General features: G+C 49.8%; 1 protein-coding gene across 1 annotated transcript in view; it reads left to right on the top strand.

Annotated features, from left to right (window-relative positions):
- The window catches only part of STPG1 (sperm tail PG-rich repeat containing 1), a 50,983-nt gene extending 30,385 nt beyond the window's left edge, over window positions 1-20,598 (top strand). The window contains exons 6-10 of the mRNA XM_065889763.1: window positions 1,287-1,457; window positions 6,287-6,395; window positions 10,152-10,317; window positions 18,539-18,738; window positions 20,522-20,598. Of these exons, the coding sequence (XP_065745835.1) occupies window positions 1,287-1,457; window positions 6,287-6,395; window positions 10,152-10,317; window positions 18,539-18,738; window positions 20,522-20,598 (723 nt within the window). The remainder of the gene's footprint in view (window positions 1-1,286; window positions 1,458-6,286; window positions 6,396-10,151; window positions 10,318-18,538; window positions 18,739-20,521) is intronic.
- The last annotated feature ends 4,275 nt before the right edge of the window (window positions 20,599-24,873 follow it).

The raw sequence follows: 24,873 nt of genomic DNA, 5'->3' as shown, positions 1-24,873 counted from the left end.
GCATTTATCAGCTGTTCATCTTGTACCTGCAAACGCGTTGCTGTGACTCCTCTCAGCTCATTCTTCTTCAGAATGGATATCTGATCCGTATCCTCTCATGGAGGCGCGAATGTTGGTTCCAACACTTCGCTAGCTGAGGAAGTTCAGGGTCCTCATCTGTAAAGTGGGGATATTCATAATATCCTCGAGCCGGGGTTGTCATGAGAATCCAATGCAACACCCCTGCAAAGTACTGGGTTAACTATTGCCCCAAATGCAAAGGTAAGGTGAGTTCAAGGCTGGGGTGACCTTACTTCTGGGAACATCAATGAATCCCTACAGTTAGGAGGAGGTGGAGCTGGGACTCGAACCCAGGTTAGACTCAGGACAGCTAAGGCTCTGGAAAGAACACTCCTGCTTCTGGTGGCACATCCACCCACATGACTGGTGGTCTGTGAACCAGATGGTGAGAACCATTGCCGCCACGTACAGAGTGAAGTCAGGCGAGGGGCTGATGCCTTCCCACACCTCCCCCACTTTCTGTGCTTGTTTATTGACCCCTGTCAAGTGGAGGAAACCCAGGGCAATGTTCTCAAGCTTTTACCCATAAAATAATGAAATTTTTTTGTTGTTGTCTTATCAGACTTCAATACTTGCCATACTATCCCAGGGTAAGGTGATGTTATCGCCGAGTTTTTATGGCTTTTGTCCCTGTTCATTTGGCAAACATTGATTCTGTTTGTTTTTTTTTAACTGAAAATAGTTTATCATGGCTTACTGGAAGGAGTAGGATTGGTTTCTGTTGAGACAGCAAAAATATCGTAGAGTTTTATGAAATCAGTGATTAGGTGGTGGATAGGAGGTGTGGGTGGGAGGCAAGCCCTATGGAGCCTTGTACCTTTAAGATGTTAGAAGCAAACTTGTTATTTAGGAAATTTGGATTATTTAAACAAGAAGCAAGTGTAAAGCGTCCCATCATATAAGTCACCCACCAGCTGATGAGACAAGTATAAGTGTCCTGAAATGAGATTGGGTGGAAATGCTTTTATGGAAGAATTATAATTGCCAAGTCCCAAACATAAGATGAATAATTAGAGTTAGTTTACAGAAGTTAACACAGGTCTGAACTTGCATTTTCCAAGAGCAAATTCTCAAAGCCCAAGGTCATTTTATCACTGTTACCTGCCAGGGTTTCACCTTTTATAAAATGTGTTTAGACCTGGTGCTGGGCACCATCTTTTTGACATCGGCCCTTCAGAGCCATAAGATACGTGATGATGTGGATTCCCTTGACTTTCTCCTCACAGTGTGCCCGACTGGACACCATCGTCTCTAAATACCCTGCAGCTAACGCGTACATTATACCATCACGTTTTGTTTCGAAGAAGGACTTCAGTAATTCCTGTTCCAGCATGTTCCAGTTGCCAAGCTTCGTGAAAGTTCCCAAATCTGAAACTCCCGCACCAAACCATTACAATGTAAGAACACTGCCTATGCTTCTTAAATATATATTGAATTAATGGTTTGCTAAAATAAAAGAAAGGAAGGGGGGAGCTTTGGGGAATAGCATTTACTGCAATAGGTAAGCCAGCTAGCAGATGCTGACTACCCAGTGGCTACATGAGGCTGGGCAAAACTCTCATAGGGAATTTGCAGAACCCAGAGAAAAGTGTGGGCAACACGGAGGTCAGTATAGAGCAGTGGGAAGACCACTGCCCTGGAAAATACTTACTGCAATTACTCTTATCACATAAGTTTTATGGGACGGTTTTCTCATCTGTAGCAATGATTATATTACGTACCACTTTATCTGCAGACACTGTTATATTCTCTTTTTTTTTGCGGTACACGGGCCTCTCACTGTTGTGGCCTCTCCCGTTGCAGAGCACAGGCTCCGGACGCGCAGGCTCAGCGGCCATGGCTCACGGGCCCAGCCGCTCCGTGGCATGTGGGATCTTCCCGGACCGGGGCACGAACCCGTGTCCCCTGCATCGGCGGGCGGACTCTCAACCACTGCGTCACCAGGGAAGCCCTGACACTATTTTATTCTTACAGGGAAATAAACTTCTGTCTTCCCATATCAGAAAATTGGGGTTTTTTAACAGCAGTGGTTCACCATTTCCCATCACTTTGTAGTCACTGAGGCAGAATGGTGTGGTTAACAGGTAAGAGACAGACTCAGGTTCAAATCTCGACTCTGCCATTTTCTAACTGTGTATGGCTTTGGGCAAGTCTCTTAACCTTTCAGGACTCAGTTTATTGATCTGTAAAGTGGGGTTATATGTCTACTCCATGGTGTTAATGTAAACATTAAATGAGGTAGTCTAGGCTGAGTGCTTACCTAGCACAATATCTGGTGCACGAGGACTCTACAATACATGAAAACTGGTAGAACTGTCTTTAGGGAAGCCCCGTTACCTCTTGAGTTTCAATTGTAAAAGGGAATTAATTATACTTGCCCTACAGGGTTATTATAAGAAGCATATGAGACTACAAATATGAAAGCACTCTGAAATACCTAAGACATGAATTGTACATAAGGTAGTAATATTATTACACTATATTTAAGAATATTTTGGTCTTAGAATACTTCATTTTAAATTTCCTTTTTCTTTTATAATATTTATAAATAATATTGATTTTTCTGACTACAAAGATCCTGCCTACCTTCTATGATGAATCCAATCAATTATAACATGTTCAAAGCAATACAAGTGCCTGCTAGGCCAGCATGGTCCAAAAGGAATATCAGTATAACAGGAGCCACATACATCATTTAAGTTTTCCTAGTAGCTACATTTAAAAGTAGAAAGAAGCAGATGAAATTAATTTTAATTATACATTCTATTTAACCCAATATATTCAAGATATGGCAATATCTAATCAATATAAAAATTATTAATTAGATGTTTTACATTCTTTCCCTCGTATTAAGTCCTTAAAATTCAGTGTATATTTTATACTTGCAGCACATCTGAATGTGGACCAGCCATGTTTGCAGAGCTCAATAGCTTCATGTGGCCAATGGCTACTGCTTGGGGTAGTATAGCTCTAGATACTCTTCTCTTAGGATAATCAGAGCCTGAAAATAAGAATGATGATGATATGATGAAGCACTTTTCACGGTCTATGTGCTGTTCTAAGAGTTGTGTATTCACTTATTTCATACTCACAAGAACCCAGGAAGTGGATTCTCTTATTCTCAATTTACAGAAGAGGAAGCTGAGGCTCAGAGAGGGGAAGGGACTTGCCCAAAGTTACCCAGCTTGAAGGGACTGTTCCCACATCGGTGAGCATGGGCGGGTGCCGAGGTATAAAGCTGGGGAGTGATCAGAGTCCCCATGTTCCAGCCCTGCCAGGCTTCCCTTCATAAATCCTGTGTCTGCTCTGTGCCAGACCAGTGATACAGCTTAGATTGCAGCGGGGAACTCAAGGTGAGAACTAGGAGACAGACAAACAAAATAATTACTGTGTGGCCAGCTCTGAGGGAGACAAACAGCTGGAGCCCGAGAAAGAGAGTATGTGTGGGGTGTGGAGGTTGGCAATACCATGTACTTTAGACTGGGTGGTCAGAGAAGGTCCTGAGACTGAGACTCAAGGATTGAGGGAAGAGCCAGAGTTGGGGGAACAGCATGTGCAAAGGTCCTGGGACGGGGAAGAGCACGTGCAAAGGTCCTGGGACAGCAAACACCTTAGCCCATGGGGAACTGTAAGAAGGTAGCTAGAGGGAGTTCCCTGGTGGTCCAGTGGTTAGGACTCGGCGCTTTCACTGCCATGGGCCCCTGTTCAGTCCCTTGTCAGGGAACTAAGATCTTGTAAGACATGTGACGCAGCCAAAAATAAACCAAAGTATCTAAAGTAGAATGAACTAGGGGGTCTCGGGGGAGAGGGAACGAGGAGAGGCCAGACAGATAGACAGGGACCAGTTCATGCAAGGCCCTAAAGACCCCAGGAGGGAGTTCGAATTTTGTTCTCTGTGTGCTGGGAAGCCCTCCTTGAGGAGGATAGGAGGTGTGGAGTGATGTCTTCTGATGTACCTTTTAAAAAAGATCCCTCCAGTTGCTGTGTGGAGAATGGACTGCAGTGGGGGTTAAGGGTGGATTTTGAAAAAACAGTTAGGAAGCTGTCATGATAACAAAAGAGAGGTGGTGTTAGTGCTTCATGCCTTCACCTCCCCAGCCCACTGCTCCTTCACCCTGGCTTCCTATCTCCAAGGCCCAGCTCAGGTCCTGGCATGCAGTAATCATGCAATAAATGTTTATGACTCCAAAGGAATAACTTCCTTTGTTAATCAAGAAATGACCATTCCCCACGTCAGGACTCTGCCACCAGATCAATTTTAGTTTGCATGTTTTTTGTTCATTATTGTTTTAATGTGGCTCTGAAAATAATACATGCTCATCATAAAGTATCTTCGAACATCACAGAAACCCATGAGCCCGAAAGTGGAAGTCCTTCCTCATTCTGCTCTGCAAACAAACATCAAAAACCGGGGGCAGGGCTTCCCTGGTGGCGCAGTGGTTGAGAGTCCGCCTGCCAATACAGGAGATACAGGTTCGTGCCCCGGTCCGGGAAGATCCCACGTGCCGCGGAGCGGCTGGGCCCGTGAGCCATGGCCGCTGAGCCTGCGCGTCCGGAGCCTGTGCTCCGCAACGGGAGAGGCCACAACAGTGAGAGGCCCGCGTACCGCAACAAAAAAATAAAAATAAAAAAAAAACGGGGGCAATTTTGTTCATATTCTCTTCCTCCCGTGGTCCTTCCCTTGGTTTTGGGATTATGCTGTCCCCAGTATGCGTGCGTTTTCTACTTAATTATATCTGGGATTTGTTTTTTCCCATGGCAATACAATGAATCTGCTTCATTCTTTTTTAACCTGCCAGTGGAGCTGACTCTTCCTAGTCTAATGGTGAAATCTTCCAGTAACACACACACTCAGTGCATACAAAAATGCCCCCTTTTTCTGTTGCTTTTCTGTCTGGGCGAGGAATAAAGCTGAAGTAGTGTTTTGTCTACAGGAGGCTTTTTTCAGACCTGGAGAACAATGGTTGAGTCAACTGGCGAGGAGCAGAAATGCCGTAATCCTGTTAGCCACACTGTGCTTTGAGGCTGTCAAGACCTCTCTACCTTTGCTTACTGCGATCCCCCGCTTCTCTGTTAGAAGCCTTTCCCTTGGTACCTGTTATTACTTCCTCTCTGGCGTCCTGGCTCTTCTCCCCGTGTCCAGTAATTAGCCTGGTCCACCTGATCTTTTTGTCTGCCCTCTCTGCAGGCAGTCTGGCCGTCAGGACCCTGGGAAAAGCGAAATTCCTCTGCCTTTGTCAACACAAAATCAAAATGCCATCTGCATTTCTCAAGAAACATTTTTTTTGACAAAGGAGTAGCACAGAAAATCAAGCCATCCTGGCCTCAGCAAATAGTTTCACTCATTCAGTAAATATTCCAGCCATTGCAGGCACAATTTTTATTGCATCTTTTATCTAATGAATACAGAAGACTGACTGCAAATTAGCCTTTAAAATATTTATGATTCATCGTAAGAATGATCTCAGGGTTCTTTTTTTCCAAAATTATTTTTAGCGTTCTGAACTCACTGGACACTCTCTAATGTATATTGCCTGGGTCAACCAAAATTCTAAATTTCTGGTCAGCCCAGAAAAGTCAAGACAGTGCTTACAAATCTGATCATAATCTTAAGTTACACAATCTCTTTGTATGTCCTAAATCCCACACATATTGAAGGATTATTTGAGCAGTGAGGAATCAGGGTGGGGATATGTAGGACTAAGTGTTCTGAAAAGAATGAAAATCGTAGAAAACATGATGAAAATAATTTGCCTATGTAATGTTACACACTTTTTAGAAAAAAAGATGATTTGTGTTGACTGGCTGTCCCCTACCCCCAACCCAACAGCACTCTGCCTCAAGTCGAGCAGGGATTATCTGATCCATTTTACAGATGAGAAAACTCAAATTCAGAGAAATTAATCTGTTCGAGCAGGATACCCTGCCCTGTGCGCAGGGAACGAGCCCGGAAGCCAGGGCTGCTGGCTGGTTCAGGCCACCGTCCTCCGTGTTGTGTTGGGTCCCCAGACACTGGCTAACGATGACAAGCTCTTCCCCCAGTCCAGCTGCGGTGAAGGGGAAGGCACAGCCAGTGTGACGTTTTCCACTCACGTGCGCTCATTTTCTGAAGACAGGTTTAAATTTGTTTGTTTTTTTTAACCCCAAAGTGCCCCTCGTCCAGACACAACAACAAGGACAAAGAAAGGCAAGACACTGAGCACACCGTGCTTATTTTCTCCCCCAGGCCTCTGTCTCTTGCTGCAAACAGACAAACAACGTTTGTGCCCGAGCCGGGTTCATGTCCAAAACCCAGAGAGGACTTTTCACTATTACTAAAACAGGACCTGCCCCAGGTAAGCAGCTGCCTCGCACTGGCCTTGACCTAAGGCTTCCTGTACCAGATCTGATCAGCAGGGCACCCATTCCTTCACAGGGAGTCTCTTTGGAAGGAGTTAGGCATTGGGGGAAGAGGGGATGCAGGCAGGTATTGTACAAAGAGGAGAAGACTGGCTCCCCATTCAGGGGAGGAACGGCGGCTCTGGAAATGGACCCCGGGCGGCCTATCACGTTGGCCTGCCTTCCAGACCCAGAGCACCTGCTTTGGGCAGCCAGCTGGGGAGGGGCTTCTCATGCCAGAAGTGTGCCCATGCGCATACCCCAGGTGCCCTCCCAGGCGCTGGGGGGAGGCGGGGCACACAATACATTCTGATCCTTGGACACTCGGCTGCAATATTCCCTTCCTCCCATGTCTACAAAGCGGCTTCATCATCTATCATCAAATGATGGGAAATAGCTCTGTTCACAGAGCACCTACTCAGTGCTAAGTTTTTCCACACGGTCCTCACACATCTGTCCTCATAGGGCCACACTCTTAGTCCTGTGTTTCAGGTGAGGAAATGGAGGTCCAGAGAGTTGAAGCAACTTGCTCAGCATCACACAGCTAATAAATGGCAGGCCTAAGCCCAGAGGTGTCTGACTGAGGAACCTCTTAACCCCGTCATCCCAGTGTGACTCCTGAAGCCTCCAGGATTCAGGAATACACAAGGGCTCACCTGCAGATGTTTTCCCTGCCGGGCTGGGGAAAGGCATTGCACCTGTTCTGTGCCCTCAGACCTCCTCCCCACCCCAGCCTTAGTGAAAATTTTCCAGAGGGGTCTGATGACATAGCAGTCCATACTCCAGGACCACTGGTTAGACTAGACCTTCCCAAACAGGTCCAGAAGACCCCCGAGGGAGCTCTGGGCCCCAGAGCCCAGAGGAGGAGCAGGGAGGGTTTACCTCTGCCATCATGCTTCTCGGATGGGGGTGTGAGCAAAATCGCAGTGCATGTCAGATTTCAGCAAATCCAGATTAAAGTTGAGATCAGTCTGAGGCTGAATAACAAAACCAGCCCTAATTAGGAGGCTAAGCGCGGCTAAAGCTCCCTGCCTTGCATCACCACAGGCAAAACCCCACCTTGTTTGTTTATACAGGAGAATAAAGCCAGCATCCCTGGGGTTTGGCCAGAGGTTCCACCAGAGAGCCCCTGGGAAGTGGGCAGCTCCTCCCTCTGGGAGGGTCCCGAGGGGCCCCTTGTAACACAGCAGGAAGGGGAGAGGTGGGCACCAGCATCTTTTAAGCTCCTACTGTGTGCCAGGAACTTCCAAAACCCCATGGAGGGTTGCCTGGCACATATGTGCTCCGAGAGTGCGGGTTATTGTTAACATTATTATATCCCCACTTTACAAACAAAAATGATATATAGAAAACAGGTGACTAGTCCAGGGTCCCACTGCTGGATTTGAATCCAGCTCGATGCCAGGACTCTCGCCACATCCCCCAGATTTGCCAGGGGCCACAGCCTGGGGAATCTGCTTCTCTGAGAGAAACAATCTGCTTTGACCTCTCAGAAAAACGCTGTGGTTTCTGCTTCTCCCCCTTGTGGGAAGAAACCAGATGTGGAGCCATGATTGGCATCCCTGCTGGGTTCCGCCCAGTCAGAGTGCCCAGGCTCAGAGGCTGAGGGCCGGGTCTCGTCTGCCTTCAGTTCTGAGCAAAATGCTCACCTTTACACGTTGGCCGGCTGGATTTTCTAAAGTCTGGCTGCATCAAACACAAGGCCAAGCACTTCCCCAACATCCTCCTCTCTATTTCTCCTTAAAAACAAAAAAGTTATTAGATCATGGGGAAACAACTATGGTAAAGTGTCACTTGAAAAACGTGGGTGACACGATCAAATCCATGCTGTGGGCCCAACACCATGAGACAGTGTCCAGTGCACGATGGAAAGACTGGGGGTAAATACAGCAGAGAGTCCAACCCTGGTTTATTCTGGGCCGTGAGAGCATGAATGCCTTTCCCCCTTGCTTCTGCTTTTTAACATTTTATAATCAAGCGTTGCTTTAAACTATTTTTTTTTTTGGTAGGGGGAATAAAAATAAAAAATAAATATATGTATATGTAAAAAACCCAGAAAGATAATTTGAGAGATAGATACCAGTATTATAAATGCTGCTAACTGGACATCTGTTTTTTTTTTTTTTTAACTTAAGCATATATTGGGACCATCTTTTCATGTTATTAAAAATCCTCCTAGAACATCTTTTGTTAATGGATGCATAGTATTCCATTATCTGGTGCTACCATCAGTTAAGGAACAAATGCCCTCTTGCTGGCATTTAGGTTGTTTTAAATGGATCACTCATATAAATAGAGTGGGAGCAAACATCCTTATAGCTCACAACTTGTGTACAATCAAGATTATGTCCTTACATAAATGGCCTAATGTGAAATTGCTAAGTCGAAAGGTATGTAAAATATTTAAGGTTTTTGATATTTGTGACCAAATTGCCCTTCAGCACAGAGATAATTTATCCTCCCGCTTCTATGAGAAATATGCTTTCCCTCACCTTTGCCATCAATGAGTATTACCATTTCAATAAAATCTTGCTAATATGTCCCATATTGTTGTTTTCAGTGCTTTTGCAATGAAAAAGTCGATCTTATTTTTTTAAAAATTAACTTTACAGTGGTTAGAAAATTTGAAATATTTTTCCCACCCACAATGCCACCATTAATATAGTTTTTCCCACTTTTCTGGGTTCCCACCTATTTTTACTCACATGTATCCATTTGCACGCTGATGTCATAGTATATACAGTATAGACTGTTAGGCTTTATTTTACTTTTCTCGCTCACCTTTATTTTTGAGAACATTGCCATAGGCTTCATGGCATTTGCATTTACCCCCCTCAGGGCTGATATTCCACCAGATTAGGCTGTTTTCCCATAACTGTGCCCTTGTACTTGGACCTTTGGGCTATTCATCGTTTCTCACACTGTAGCTACTGCTGTTGTGTACATCTTTAGGCTTAGAGCTTTTCCATTATGTTGGATAATTTCCTTAACTTCCAAGTAATCGGAAGCCAGGGTCAAAGTGTGCAGCATCTTGAAGGCCTTTGCCTAGTACTGCCGCTTTGCACCCCAAAATGCCTGCCCCCACTTACAGGGTTACTTGCTCTTTGGGGTGAGACTGCTCCCTCTTTACCCCAGCTCAGCCCATTCTCTTCTTCCTTAAAGCTTTGTGCACAGCCAGATTACTTATATTCTGACAGTTTCTTGAGACAAGGCATGGTGGGGAAGCATGGACCTTGGAGAAAGGTGGGTCTGGGTCCACATAGTATGTGCTCAATAAATATTTGTTGATTACCTAATAGTCACTGAGCAGCTACCATGTGCCAGGAACCTAAAATGTTCTTTTTCTACCATAGCCTCCCAGTTGTTGGAAGAATTATTATCCTTAGTTTATGGAGGAGGAAGCTGGGCTTAGGCCCTGGTTAGATGAATGTCCTTTGGCAAATTACTGAATATCTCTTAGTCTATTTCCTCATGTTTGGAATGGAGGTGCTAATACCCACCTTGCAGGGCTGCCGTGAGGATTAAATGAGCCACATATGTGATGCATGGACACATGTTCTCTAAATTGTGAGCGTTATTCTCAGTTATTCCAGGCCCCTTCTACTTGACCATCCTGGAGTGATACTGCCTTACAGTCATTAAATGTATTCTTACTGCTTTTTATTGTTTTGAGAGGAGTTCTTTATTCTGTTATAAAATTTCTTTCTGCTCAGGGCATTATAATGTCAACGAATCCCTTGTGAAGCAGTCGCCGAAGATATTAATGTCTTGTTTTAAATCAAAAACTGGCCGTGGATTAAAACTGACGTCGACAGGCCCAGGACCCGGTTATTACAACCCAGGAGGTCACACCGAAGTTCAAAAAAAGACTCTTATCCCGTGAGTCCTGATCATCCTGATCTTTCTTCTGAAAGGTATTCTGGGGAAGGACCCGAACCTGGGGAGAAAAAGAAGGGGTGTCACAGCTTGGCAGACACAGGCCGAGTTGCTCTCCTGGGGCCCTTGCTGACACATAGCAGGTGCTCAAGAAATACTTGTTGAATACGTAGTATTTACTGAGTAACTATTGTATGCCAGGAACTTAACATCTTCTTCAATGATCATAACAACTCTATTGTAGGAATGATTATTCTTACTTCATAGAGGAGGAAGCCAGGCCTCAGCGAGGCTGAAAGACTTGCGTATGTCCACACAGCTAACTTGAGATGCACCTGGGACTCAGGCTCAGGACTGTTTGGACCTTCCAACATTCCCCATGATGCTGTACTCTCCTGGTGCTGATATTATTCTATCTTTATAATACAAAATCTCCACTGGGGTGGCAGGATATACGAAAGTGGTGAAACTCTCATAGCTTTGTACTGATAGGTTAACAGCCTAGACTTTGGAGCTGGTCAGACCTGCTAGATTTGAATGTCAGCTCTGCTGTATTCATGCTGTGTGACCAGTCAGCACTGTGCTAACCCCTCTGAGCCTGCATGCCTTCGACTGTAAAGTGGGGATAATTTATCCGAAAGTTGCTTTCTGATTTAAAAAATATATTTGATATAGTAGGTACAAATAGTGAGTCAATAACACAAATTTTAAAAGACAGGGATTTGTGTTACTGTTTTTAATCTCCTGTACATTTGATGTTACTTTCACCTCAGAGGCTCAAAAATTCACGGGGCTTAATATTCCTCAAATGGGTCTAGAACTTCTCGAGCTAAGTGCCATTAAGGTCAGCCATCCTGTCACTCTCAACGGGATTGGCTGTTGTGAGGGCTGACCAGCAGGGCTGGGACCAAGGGTATAGCCACCTGGGAGCCTCCAGAGAGGCCACCTGGGAGCCTCCAGAGAGCTCAGGCAGCTGGCTGGGTGCAGAGCCACAGGGGGTCAGGAGGCTGGGTGGCCCGGGGAGGCTGGCAAACTGGGTCTACTCGGACCATGAGCCCAGGGCAAGGGGTCAGGGGTAAGGGAGAGGAGCAAGACATGGGCCTGCTGAGTCCAACCCAGGACCTGGGGAAGGGATTCAGACCTCAGATGGAGTTCACCAGCTGAGTCCCTTCTGCCCTTCAGATCTGGGGTTCTGCAGGCTGACCTTTCATAGGCTGCAGGACTCGGGACCGGGGCGGAAAAGTCTCCAGGAACAGGCTCTCTCCAAACATCAGGGACTTCCTGCCTCTGGGTTGGCTTGGGCACCACTACACACAGCCTTTCCCTATGCTGCCCCCAAATGGAGTGGAAGAGAGGATGGGCTTTGGGGTTAGCAGACGTGAGTGAGAATCACAGCTCTGTCTCTAGCAGAGACTTCTCCTCCCTGAGCCTCCATGTTTCCATGTATTAAGTGGAGATAAGAACCTTATCTCATGGGGGTTCTGTGAGGATTAGATGAGAAAGTGCTTGAAAATAGCTCTCACTCTTCTTATTACAGCAGCTATTATTCTATATCCTAGAGAGGATATGTGACGATAGAGGATGCAGCTGTTTTGCGGCATGGAGGCTCAAGCCCCCACCCTGACTCTGGAAGCTTCTTCAGGGAAACGATGAGAGGAGGGTGAGGGGCACTCGGTGTTTAACCGCCTTCCCCAGAGCGGTGTCATTTGGCCTGCGTCTGAGTTTGGACGAGTGGTTTGAAATAGCCTCATTTTATGGCATTTGCATCTGTCAGTCAGCAGGCTCTGGAGGTTTCTGGTGCTGTGCTGAGGGCTATGGGGGAGCTCACATGGACAGAGCACCATCCATACCTTCAGGCTCACCTGGCAACAACTCCAGAGCAAGGCAGAGGAACGTGCCACAAAACGCCGGATCGTGTGGGCCCCAAGGTTGCATGACCACACTCCCCCACCAAGGGCGCCAGCTTTCTGATGGGAGCAGTGCAGTAGTGCTGGTGTGTCTGGGGGTATCTGGGGCGCACTGGCTCTCTGTGATGCTTCATGAATGGTGGATCCTGGGTTAATAAACCTAGGAAGCACTGCATACAATCCCTCTGCCCCCGGGTGCATCACAGTATACATGAGCTTATTAAAGGCTCTGAGAAGGCCTGCAGTAAAGAGACCTGTCAAACCCAGTGTCTCTTAAACTGGGGTTCACCCTGGTGAGTGGACAGTGCCCCAGCCTCCACGGCAGGCTCTGTGGTCTGGGGCTGCTCTCAGCACCTCCCTGGGCCTTTGTTTCTCCATTTGTGAAAAGAGGAGAAATCTTTCCATTTCTCACACTCTGTGACCCCAGCTTTGCTCACCATGTCACTTCGGAGAGCATACGGAGGCAGTGAACATGGGGCCAGGCAGGACCCACAGAGGAAGTCCAGTATATATTGTTGAGTTGGCATGGAAAGGGTGAGGTTGAGAAATCTGTAATTTCATTTAAAAGCAAAGAGATAAAACTAAAGTGTGCTGTTGGTTATTCTAAAGTAGCATCCATCTATTTATGTGGGACGATGGAGCAAGGGATGTAATATAAAGAAGAGATACAGCCGGATGTGATAGTATCGAAGGAGTATCCAAACTCCAGTCTCTCAAATTCAAATTCTGTTTCCTTTCCTGTGACCCTGGAGGGAGGAGAGGGGCAGAAGCACCTGAGGGCCCATCCTGGGGTTGTCAGGCCCTGGAGAAGGTCTGCGTTGTTTCCTCCCCATTGATATGTTGAGACTTTGTCTACATCAAGCCTAATCATGCTCGGATCTCCGGGGGCTGCATGGGGCAGAGGTGGAGAATCCGAGAATCATCACAGTGTTTCTTTTGTGGAAGCACGGGCTGCCCAGGTGTCACACGCATGTGACAGGATGTGAGGCCTGCCCTTGTTTCTCTTGCTTGGAAGTGTGTGGCTCCCCATTCATGGGTGGGGTTCCAGTTTGCAAAGATGGTATTTCGGCTCTGCTTTCTTCAGGATGCAGGGAGAACGGGGGAGATGTTAATTCTCGCTGGGGTCACTGGTGCCGTGTTACCGACCCCTGCTGGCCTCCTGAGCTGGGAACCGGCTGCAGAGGCCGTGGCACTGAGGGCATAAGCACAGGCAGGGAGTCGTCAGGCCGCTGAAACTCCTGCCTTCCCCTCTCACCAGCCCTGGGAGGCTGGGGGTAGGGGTGGAGGGGGTGTCGCTTAACTCCCTGGGAATTCAAATTCATCCTCTGTGAGTTGGGGCAAGCGCACTTTACAACACGCTTGCAAGGATAAGAAAAGATGACTCACATAACTCACCAGGTCTGGCAAATCGTAAACTTTTGATGTGTGTGATTTGTACTTTCATCGAAACGTGTGAGCGAGCCCTCTGCAGTCACCTGATGTTTCTTGAGTGGCCCTGCAGCACAGATGCTGTGAGAGGCTGTAGGGTCATTGGCGTGGCCGTTTCTGGGCTCCTCGGCTAAAGAACACATCACAGAGTGTCTTTGTTATGGCCACGTTGCTGACTCAAAAGCTAAGAGGATTTACCAGCTTCCGGGGGTCTTTGGAGGAGGCTATCAGCCAGGGTTTCACTTCTGTAGGTCTTCAGCATCCGTCACAGTGCTGACTCAATGGATCAGGGTGAGTCAGGGGAAGGGCTTTTGGAGATCAGAATACTTCCTCCTAGGTGCTGCCTTCCGACTCACGCCAGCAGGGAGGTGAAACACCCACTGACATCTTTCTAACCCTTGATCTGCTTCCTGGAGTTTTTAAACCACTGGTTTTGCTCAGACACGCTGTCCTGTCACAGCCAGAGCCCCATCGGCCCCACTCCAATTTGGGTAATTACGTTGGACCCACCTAAAGTTCCCCTGGGATTTTCAATTAGCTATGGGATGCTTCTTCCCAAGCAGCTGTAATCTGTCACCCACTCCCCTGTTAAACAGATACCGCATTCCACCCCAGAGGCAATCGGCTGCCCTTTAATGATGAGGAAAAAATTGCCCCTTTATCCCTCCCGACCCTGGGAATCCCTGAGGCAGAGTGAATCTGTGCCTGGGAGTGTCCCGAGGGTCTCGGATGCCCTCCCCAAGTGACCTGCTGAGTCCTCTGAGACATTCATTCTTCTTTGGTGATTTGCAAACAGCTCACACTGGAAGCTGCAAACACAACTTAATCCAGTTGTGGCGGCCAAGTCAGAGCCTTTGACAGATGTTTTCTTCCACGGGGCAGGACCAGGTTGGCTTTTAAAACTGGGCGATGAGGCTCATAAAAGCCCTGGTTACAATGCACTGTGGCTGCCCTGGGTTTCATTCAGTCTGACCTCAGTGATTTGCCCAGCCTCGTGATGACATGGAAGGACCAGCCCTGGGTGATGATAAAACTGTCAGGTGGGGTTCAGGTGCCTGGGCTCCCCTACTTGCTTCAACCCCTCTGCTCCTCTCTGCAGTTAGGCAAATGTCCTTGGGAATAGGACCAGGGCCTCAGTGATGGATAAGACACTATCCCCTGCATTAAAGAGCTAGACAAGTAAAAAGCATAGAAAAGTAATGTGTTTTGTGCAGAGAAGAGAAGAATGGTTACAGTGTATTGAGGGGCCAGCTTCTAGCCCTCAGAGTTTTCACAGACTTCCTACAGCTTCATCTTCCAACTCTCCCACGGGTCAGGATTGTTACATAGAGTTTACAGGGGACGCAGACTCTCCCCAGTGGTAGAGCAGAGGGTGGAATCCAGGTCCACCTGACTCCAAAACCCATGCTCCTCTATGGAGCCCAGGAAGGGAGACGGGGAAGGGGGAGAATTGTGGCCCGGGGAGTTTCCCTGGAGGAGGTGAGAAGCAAAGAGGAAACCAGAGTTGGCAGGGAAAGGAGGTGATCCTGGCAGAAGGAACAACACGGCAAAGGCATGGAGTCGTTGGACAATGCTGTGCTGGGTATTTCTGGTCATTTCTTTTTTTTTCTTTTGGCCGCACAGGGTAGCTTGCAGGATCTTAGTTCCCCAACCAGGGATCGAACCTGGGCCCACAGCAGTGAAAGCATGGAGTCCTAACCACTGGACCACCAGGGAAGTCCCTGTGCTGGGTGTTTCTGGGAGGTGACCTGGGAGTTAGGCTTCACTGAGAGGCCACTGGTAGTTTTCCTTTAGCTCCTCCTCAGGGCCTGTGACGGGGGTTGGTCAGAAACCCAAGCGAACAACCCAGAATTCACGGGTGGAAGGAGGCTTGAAGGCGGTCCAGGGGCTTAGCCTCTGGCTCCTTGTGCCCCAGTTCCGGCCCCATGGAGCACGGCTTGTCCCTCTTCCAGGCTTTTGCCCCTGCTGTTTCCTCTGTGGGAAATGCCCCCATCTCCACCTTTTCCACCCAAAGAATTCCTGCTTACCTTTCAGAGCAAATGTTACCTCTTCTAGGGTAGATTTCTGGATTCACCCGGTTGGAATTAGTCTCTCTCACCTCTATTCTAACATTTCATATTAAAAAAAAAAAATGGTACCAGTAAAGCACTCGTTAATCTTCATAACAACCCTGGGAGGCAGGTATTATTATCCACCGTTTTACAGATAAAGAAACTGAGGCCTAGGGAGATTAAGAGGCTTTTCTAAGGATGCACAGCTGGTGGAGGGGGAAGCAGAGATTCAAACTCAAGTCTGTCTGAGTGCGAAGCCTGTAAGTTGTCACTGGCCATGATTGTCACTGGCAGTGGATTGTTAAGCCCTCCGGGGCATTCAGGGTCTGTGTCTTAGCACAGAACAGTCTGGACTCCCCAGAGTGCCTGGCACAGAGCTGCACACGGGGCTGACACGGTCTGAAGATCCGGGGAGCTGAGTTGGTGGGGCAAAGCCTCTCCTGGGCGTGTGGATGGAGGGGAGGGTGAGGGACCTGTCTCACTCACTCTCAGCAAGAATCTGGTGATGGGCTTCCTTGGCGGTGCAGTGGTTGAGAGTCCGCCTGCCGATGCAGGGGACGCGGGTTCGTGCCCCGGTCCGGGAAGATCCCACATTGCCGTGGAGCGGCTGGGTCCGTGAGCCATGGCCGCTGAGCCTGCGCGTCCGGAGCCTGTGCTCCGCAAGGGGAGAGGCCACAAAAGTGAGAGGCCCGCGTACTGCAAAAAAAAAAAAAAAAAAAAAGAATCTGGTGAGATGCTGACCCCCGCCTGCCCAGCTCCCTGCAGGCTGTCCCTGGTCAGGAGAGTAGACATCTCACAGTTTCCTCAAAGACTCAGGGTGACCCGGACCCATGGAGTAACCTCATGCGGTGATTGGCTCATTCCACCTCTAACTTCCAGGAGTCAAGCCTGTCTCTCAATGATCAAATTTCCGAGGGTGCTCTGAAGGGGCGTTGCAGCCGGAACAAGGAGACGCCAGCTTTTATTTGTAAGGGGAGAGTGGCGGATCCACACTGTAACCAGTTCTTCCACGCAGACTCGAGGGAAAGAAAGGAGGCAACCTTTTCCCCCCCTTTTCCTGTGGGCACCTTTATCCTAAATATATACATCCAAGCCAGCTGTTCCTCCATCCCAAGACGTGAGCCTCTCGCAGGTTTACGATGGCTGCCAGCAGCCTCCGCTGGCAGTGGGAGTGTCCACCCTGCCGCAAGGTAACTCTGGTGAGAGGCCCCCTAACCTCACTTTCCTGAGGCTCCGTTGCCCGTCCAGGCAGCAGATGGTGGTGCTGCAAGGGATCGTAGTGATAACACAACTGCTTTTACTGAGGACTTACTGTGTTCAGACGCTCTGCTAGGCACCTTACATAGCTTTTCTGCAGTCATCAACCCGCATATAAGGAGTGCGTGTTACTACTCCTTGTTGCCAGGAACAGAGAGGTCCAGGGACTTGGCTGCCCGGTATTCAGACTCAGGTCTGTGTGACTCTAAAACTCGACAATTCTCCTCTGCCACAATGCCCTCCCCATCTTGCTAGTCACCAAGACTTGAGTTCCAATGCTGGCATTACCATGAACTTGCTCTGTAACACTGGGTGACTCACTTTCTCTCTCTGGGCACCAACTTCTTAAGCAAAATAAGGATATTGGATAAGACATCTCTAGGTCTCCTCTAGCTCTCCAAGTCTAAGAATGCCTCTGCTTCAGAAGGTGTCGGCCAAAGGGCAGCAGAGTTCCAGTGGCTGGGCATCCCAGTTCCCTCCTCTGTTTGGATGGGTTGGCTTTGAGCTGTGGTGAGTCTCCTGGGGCCATTCAGGGTTCTGAGAAATCTCTCTTTCATTTTGGTGAGAGACCTTAGAAGAAGCTTCAGATGTGAGGCAGAAGTGGGCAGCCCTTCTATTGCATGGCCAGGAGGGTAGGACATTTCCTGTTAACCATCCCAGGATTCCTGGGCAACCCAGCAGACCTCTCTGAATCAAGGCCAGATGGGAAGTCACAGCTGGAAGGGACCTCAGAGGTCGTCATGTCCAACCCCCTCATTTTACAGATGGGGAGACTGAGTCCCAGAGTGAATTAGTAACAGAGTGAGGGCTCGAATACAGGTTCTCTCATTTATTCTCTCGAGAACAGGCTTAAAAGACTCCCTTTCCTGAAGGGGGGAAGACAGACCTGAAAACAACTGCAATCTAAGTGGTGATCGTTATTCAGAGGTCTCTTGATTTCCAACCCAGTATTTTTCCACTCCTACATCCTGCCTTGCCAAAAAGATGTTTAATAAGTTTCTGAGATGTCAGTGCTAGAATGGCCTCTAAAGATCTACTAGTCTTGGGATGGCAAATCCTTGGAATTTGGGATTCCTCTTCCCATTTCCTGGCCATGGCAGACATCACAAATGGCTCACCAATGCTCTTCCCATAGACCCCAAACGAGGCCTCAGTTCTTTACATGGAGCTCCAGCCAGGCACTACCAAGCGATCAGAATTGGCACATGGCATCGATGTCTTCTGCCATTCCTGATTAGCTCAACGACATCCGTCATCCACAACGACAAATGTACTGAGCTCTCACTTTGTGCTGGGCCCTGTCCTGACTACCGTGTTTTAGGTGTGTCATCTCCTTTAACCCTGAAAACAAGCCTACAGGGTAGGTACCGTTATGACTGCCCTTGTGCAGGCGAGAAGACTGGGGTCCCGGGTCCCCAGTTCACTAGCAGTGGAGCCGGAAGAGGAAATAGGTCTCCCAGTGCCTCATCCAGTCCTCTTGCAAATGGCTGGGCACTGGGCAGGTCCTGGCTATGTCGAAAAACTGCCATTTCTCCAATAGACTGATTTAGTGACATCTTCCCATTTTTGTCTTTTCTGAAGGAGAAACCCCATCCTAACTTTCTCTGCCCAGCCTTTGCCTCTGCCCCCGAAGCCACCTCTTCCAGGCCCTGGGCAGTATGAGATCGTGGACTACACGGGGCCCCCCAAGCACTTCATCTCCAGTGCATCCTTCGTGTCCAACACCAGCCGGTGGACAGTGGCGCCATCCCAGCCAGGCCTGCCCGTCTCGCCTGGCCCAGGTCAGAGGATTGCTTTCAGTGATTGTAAAAACCAAACCTGGAATTGTTTGTCATTCCTGGGCCATCAAATACCACTGATTTATAGGCTGTTTGCCAAACAGTTTACAGGGGTTAGAGTGGATCTAGAAGACTTTTCAGCTTACACTTTCAGAGTATGAAAGGTGGGTTTTTGTTTTTTTTTTTAATTTATTTTTTTAAGGTGAAAGGGCTCTTAGAGATGATCCAGGTCAGGGATTTATAACTGAGGACTATGAATGTTTCAAGAGACACAAAGCTGGGCTCCAGGAGGTCTGTGACCCTGAAATTGTCTGCAAATTTGGAGCATGCAGATATTATTTTCTGTGGAAAAGAGCCATAGGTTTTGTCTAAAAAGTTCATGTTCTTAAGAATGTTTAAATCGTAGGTCTAGTCTGGCGGGGTCACCTCCCAGATGGGGAAGGTCCGGAGAGCAAGGTGTCATAGCCCTGCAGAGGGTGAGCGGAGGGCAGAGGCCCAGACTCTCTCGCCTCGACGCCTTGTCTGTCATGAAATAAAACAGGGCTCCACCCGAGCAGCTCTTTCAAGCCATATAGTTACCCCCAGGATCTGCCTGAGAGCTGATAGTCTGAGGGACTTGTTCCAGTGGGTGGTCCCTGCACTCCCCTGCCTACTTGGAGCCCCTAGCTATTTACCACCCCCTGACCCTGGCCAGAGTTTATGGCATTGGGGAATGACAGGTGCGCTGATGGGCTGGTGGCGTGGGAGGGGGAAGGCAAGAGCTGAGGTGGCCACCAGACCTGTGAAAGTCAGGCTCTCAATGAGCATCGCTGATGCTCCCACCCTGCAGAGGCAAAGATGACTGAGGCTCAGTGCTGGCCCCCGAGGCGTCCCCTTTCCTCCACACACACAGGTGAGTAAAATGTAAGGCAGGCGGGACAGGGAGAATATCATTCCCATGGCTCTGTCCTTGGAAACGTAGTGATAAGCCAATAAGGTGGTACAGGTTTGACCTACGGGTCATCTGGTCAGTCCAGGCAGAACTCAGCTTGGTCCCGCAAATGTATGAATGCCCCATGGAGTGGTGGTGCCAGGACCCCGGAGACCAGGCGGATCCTCGTCTGACCCTGTTTGGCCCAGTCCTCTAGGAGCTTTCTCCAAGCATCTTCTCCATGCGGGCACCTGGAGTGCAGGTACAGGCCGGGGCCTGCTGCTGTGATCACCTAGGCCAAGGTGGGCTTCCCTGAGGGCCTCCCAGAGTAAGTACATGCAGACATCTGCCTTCTTGGCTTCCAGTGGGCGCGGATCTACCTGGACCCCTCAGCAGCTTCCTGAGGGTGTACCGGAGGCCGTGCGTGGCCCTCGTGAACAAATCAGCATCAACGCGAGAGTTTCCAGCCACCCCAGGTTGTGGTTCCCAAGCCCTGTGTGGTCCTGGCTGCTATTGTGATGGCTTTCAGTTTTCCTGAAATTTCTGAACTAAATCAAAGCAAACCCGCATTAAGCTGACACCTTGCTTCTATAAGAGTGTTGCTCTATTCATTTCTTTTCAAATTTCCTACAAAACTCTTTTGTAAATTTTCTTCTGTTAAAAAAGTTATTGAGTTGAAGAAGGTGGGCAGCCGGAGTTCGAGTCCCGCCTGGGCCAGTTCAGAGCCGGATGACCTAGGCCCAGTCCCTCCCTCCCTGTCTCCCCACATGTCAGGTGCAGGGGTCCCGCCGGCCTCACCCACTCCAACGCCGAGTGCCAGGACCTTGAGAATTGGCCTTTTCTCTCTCAACACTGTCTCTCTCTCTCCTCTCACAGCCACATACAAGCCGGAATTCCCTGGAAAGCAGTCCTTTCTCTACAATGTGCATAAGAAATGGATCCCAGTGTTGTAGTCACCTCATCCGAGCTCAAGGAGACCCCCCACCCGGTCACCAGCTGTCACCCCAGGCACCCCGGACGGTCATTCAGAGAGCGCCCATCTCGTGTGTGACGGCTGATGACTTGGGACGTCCTTGCCCCCTGCCTGGTGTTACAGCTGGCCTGCCGTGCTTGTCCTTGTCCTGAGCTGCCCCCCCGGAGCGTGGACCCCCACCCCACGGACCCCCGTGGATTCCTGAGCAGACAGAGCCCCCTGGGTTACTTGGCCACGTGCCCTCCGGCCTGGCTCGGCCCGCCTGCCCTCAGCCCTCAGAGCTCGTGTAGCTCAGGATCCAGGAGGAGGTGGCCGACGGCAGATACCCCGTCCGGAAGCCGGCTGCTGAGCCAGGGCTCTGGGACCGCGGGGTGGGCAGCGCAAGGCTGTGGCCCCGGCACACTCCCACGCTCTGGCCTTGACCTCCAGACTCCTCCCGGAGTTCCAGGAGCCGGGAAGGCCCACGGGCACTGTGACAGGGACCTGAAGGGGTTGCCTTGCCCTCGCCCCCAGCTCAGCCTAGTGTCTCACCCTAGGAAGGTCATGGCAGCGTCACCGTGGTCACATGAGCTCATCACCCACTTTCAGGAGAGGCCTCCACATCCGTTTGTTGGCTCCGCGCACAAAGGGCAGTTGTGGGCAGGACCCTCTGGGGCCAGAGCGCTGGGCACAGCGGTTCTGAGGGACGCCTGCAGGTTCTTGCTTTTGCCCGGCCTTTCCCCTTCCCTGGCCTGGTCTCCGTCCCTCCCACCTCATGCTCAAGTCCAATATGATCTTTAATGGATCCTTTCTGGCCTGCCAAGTCGGTCCCCCTCAGCAAGAGGATGAGATTCTCAAAGAACCAAGAGGAAATGCAGTTAACCACACATCCGCTCCTTCCCCAACTATCCACGTGTCTTGGGCTTTTGTAAGTGGAAGCCTCTCGCGCAGCCTCCCTCCCCTCCGCGTGTCCCTCCCTTGCCCTTGGCTTTCTCCTTTGACTTTCCTCCGTGGCTGTTAGTCCAGAACTGGCCGCTGACTGCCTCTCCCTTCAGGGAGGGGCGGGTGAGGGAGAGGGAGGGAGAAGGATGGCACAACGGGTCCAGTTGAACAGAGTTCTCATTTCTCCCAAAAGCTGGCCTTGTTGTGAACCTCAGATTCCCACAAGTGCCCCACTGCTTCGGGATGAGCGGGAGGCAGCCTGGAGCATGGCGCCAAGAGTGACCAAGGTCTGGACCTAAAGGTGGACACCTTGTGCTGAGTCCGCTCAGGTCCTTAGCTTCTCCTAGAGGTCAAGAGTCAGATCCGAATTTGGAGGTTCAAGGTCAAGCACTTCCACGGTTGGGCGGGCAAGGCAAGGGAGCAAAACAGGTGAGGCGAGAGGAGGTCCAGGAGCTGAGGAGGCTGCCCATCTAAAGGCCAGCTACCTATTGCCAGATCTGCAGATTTTTCAGAAGAACCTGGGAAATTTTAAAATGTGAAACTTCCTGATCGGAGATGTTAACAACCATATTTCAATTAAAAATTTTCTGTTCAGGCTAAAGGAAACTCTTCTGCTAACCATCAATTGTCCACTTCGGCGCTAGAAATTCCGAAAGACCCCTTTAAGGCTGACACTTGAAGCTGTACCTTTCTTTGAACCCAGACTCTTGACAATAGGGCCAGACCTGAAGGCCTTGGCTTTTAGGTCCCTCTGACCCTAGGAGACCTTAGCAGGCCACTGGGCTGGAAGCAGCCGGCCCTGGGATCACTGCAGGCAGAGGCTGGCGGGACTGCATAAAAAACAAGACAGGCCGCTCCTCCCTGGGGCAGCTGGGCTGAGCACCCGCAGGTGGGGCCTGTCTCTATAGAAACCCCTCCAAGTGGGGTCAGGAAAGTGGAGAGTCTGGGAAGAGGATGGCCGGGCTGCTCTTGGCCAGTCGGAATCGGGGTATTCCATAGAAGACACGGCTGGAGCTGAGGCCCTGAGCTCAGAGGGTCTGTCTGGGCTGTACCCAGCCTCTCTGAAGATGTCATAGGCTGCTCACAGCCCTGTCCAGCCCTGTGGTTCTCAAGCCCCATCTGTATGGTAGGATCACTTGGGGAGCTGTTATAGAGACTGCCCAGGCCTGACCCTCAAAGTTCTGATCTGAGGTAGGGTCTGGGCAGTGGTACCTTTATTAACATTCTTGGTGTGATTGCAAAGTGTCTAGTTAGGGTTAGGATGTAGATAGTATTTTCCTAATGGGCATACAAATCACTTGGAGATCTTATTAAAAGATCTCGGGTGGGGCCCGAGAGTCTACGTATTTTTTCTTTTTTTTTTTAATTGAGATATAATTGAAATATAACATTGTATTGGTTTTAGGTGTGTTTCTAACGAGCTCCCAGGTGATGCTGATGCTGCTGGCCCAGGGACCACACTTAGAGCAGCAAAGGTCTAGTAAATACACCTAACTGTGGAGCTCTTCATCTGGCTCTCCGCGTGTTCATCCAACTGCCTGTCCACCTATTTATCCCTCCCTCCCTCCCTCCTTCTTTCTCCTCATTATTTGTTCATTCCCTCACTCCTGCGTTCCTCATCCATCCTTTTCTCCCCTCACTCACTCGCTGTCTACCGTGCGAAGCTACCTGCAGGCAGGGGATGGCAATTCCTCCAGCCACCAGCTGCGTTTGTAGTGACCCCCGTTTGGAAAGGACTTACCTTCACTCCTTTCACCTTTCCACTCTTTGAAGAAGGACAACCCCAGAATGGCTGCTGTCGGGCTCAGGAGCTGCCCTTTGCTCCCCGACCTTCTCTGAGGGCAGGACAGAATTTCCTCAAGCCTTTCAGAGCTCTATTTGCTTGAGGTCCAAATGGCCTTCCTAGCCATAGACGGCCTCATCTGTTGTCTGCTCGTGTGGAGGGGAGAGAAATAGGCCCTGGCATCTTGGCTGGAGGCCGTGGGTGGAGGTGGATGTGGAGCTGCAGGCCCCGCCCCCGAGCTCGGCAGCAGGCTTTGCACTGGTCCCCAGAGTTCCCCGTGTGCATTAGTCCAGCCAGACACTGGCAGGTTGCAAAGGCAGCAAGGCCTATGGAACGACGGCCATAGAGCAGTGGTTCTCGACCTCGAGTGCACATTGTAATCACCTGGGGGGGCTTTAAAAGTACTGAGGCCTGGGCCCCAACCCCAGAAATTCTGATTTAATTGCTGCAGGGTGTGGTCTGGGCAGTGGGGATAAAAGCTGCCTAGGTGATTCCCGTGTGCGATCAAGGTTGAGAAGATCGCCTTCCTGCTTCTGGAGGCTCTGGAAGGAAACGAACAGGTGTGGAACACCTCTGCGTGCCTGGCCACGTGCGGATACTCTGCGTATGCTCTGCCATTTCACCCTCACGCGGCACCCAGGGGGACGTAGCAGCGAGGCCCGCAGTGGGCAGAGCAGCTCTGGGTGCTCCATGGGGTCGCTCCAGCAGTGCTGGGCAAGCTGTATTGGAGTCAGAGGTCACAGGAAACATCAGTAATACTGACCCTCATGTCAAAGTTTTGATATTTTATCATGTTCTTTTGGCCTTAATTTCAAAAAGCATCGCATTGGACTGTGACTTAACTTGGTTACTGAGCTCTCTGGCTCCTCTTAATTTTGTGCCTGAGGCTAGGGCCTCACTTGCCTGACCTGAGTCCTGGCCACAGGGCCTTGAGAATTAGGACTCTAGACCTCCTGTCAGAGCCGGAAGGCCCTTGGAGACATCCACGGTTTTCATACTTCTTTTTTTTAAGTTTAGTTCAGACGAAAGTTAATACGAGAAATCTTAGCATGTAAACGAAGGAAAGCAGAGCTGCTGACTGAGTCTGGGGAGGATGCCTAAGGGCTGCATGCTGTCTCCTCCCCCACATCGTGGGGGCCTTTGAGACCCACCAGTGGACCGAGGGCTCCAAAGATGATAGCTACCCGATGACCCATTTTACAGCCAAAGAAGCTGAGGACTAGAGCTGGTGGTGTGCTGGTAAGCCAGAAGGGCTGAGGGAGGGAGGAAGCTCTGACTTGCCATTTGTTCTCTAGGGAAAATAAGGCCTTGACTTGTAGCATTTGTCAATTCCTGCGGTGTAAACACTCCCTCCAACATACTGACAGGACGTCACTGACCTCAGAGTCGGGGAGAGACGGCTGGATCGCGTCTGTGAGCGGTAGGAGCCGGCAACGGGAAAAGTGAGTTGGTCGAGAGCATGGGGGCGGAACTGGCAGGAGAGCGTGGTCACACGGCTCCCGGCCCTGGGCTCTGCCCACTGCCCCAGCTGTGAGGTCCTTAGCAAGGACT

The sequence above is a fragment of the Phocoena phocoena genome, chromosome 1 (assembly GCF_963924675.1).
Source record: "Phocoena phocoena chromosome 1, mPhoPho1.1, whole genome shotgun sequence".
NCBI classification, from domain to species: domain Eukaryota; kingdom Metazoa; phylum Chordata; class Mammalia; order Artiodactyla; family Phocoenidae; genus Phocoena; species Phocoena phocoena.
Note: the sequence above shows the minus strand (reverse complement) of the source record. Positions and strands in the feature narration are given on the sequence as shown.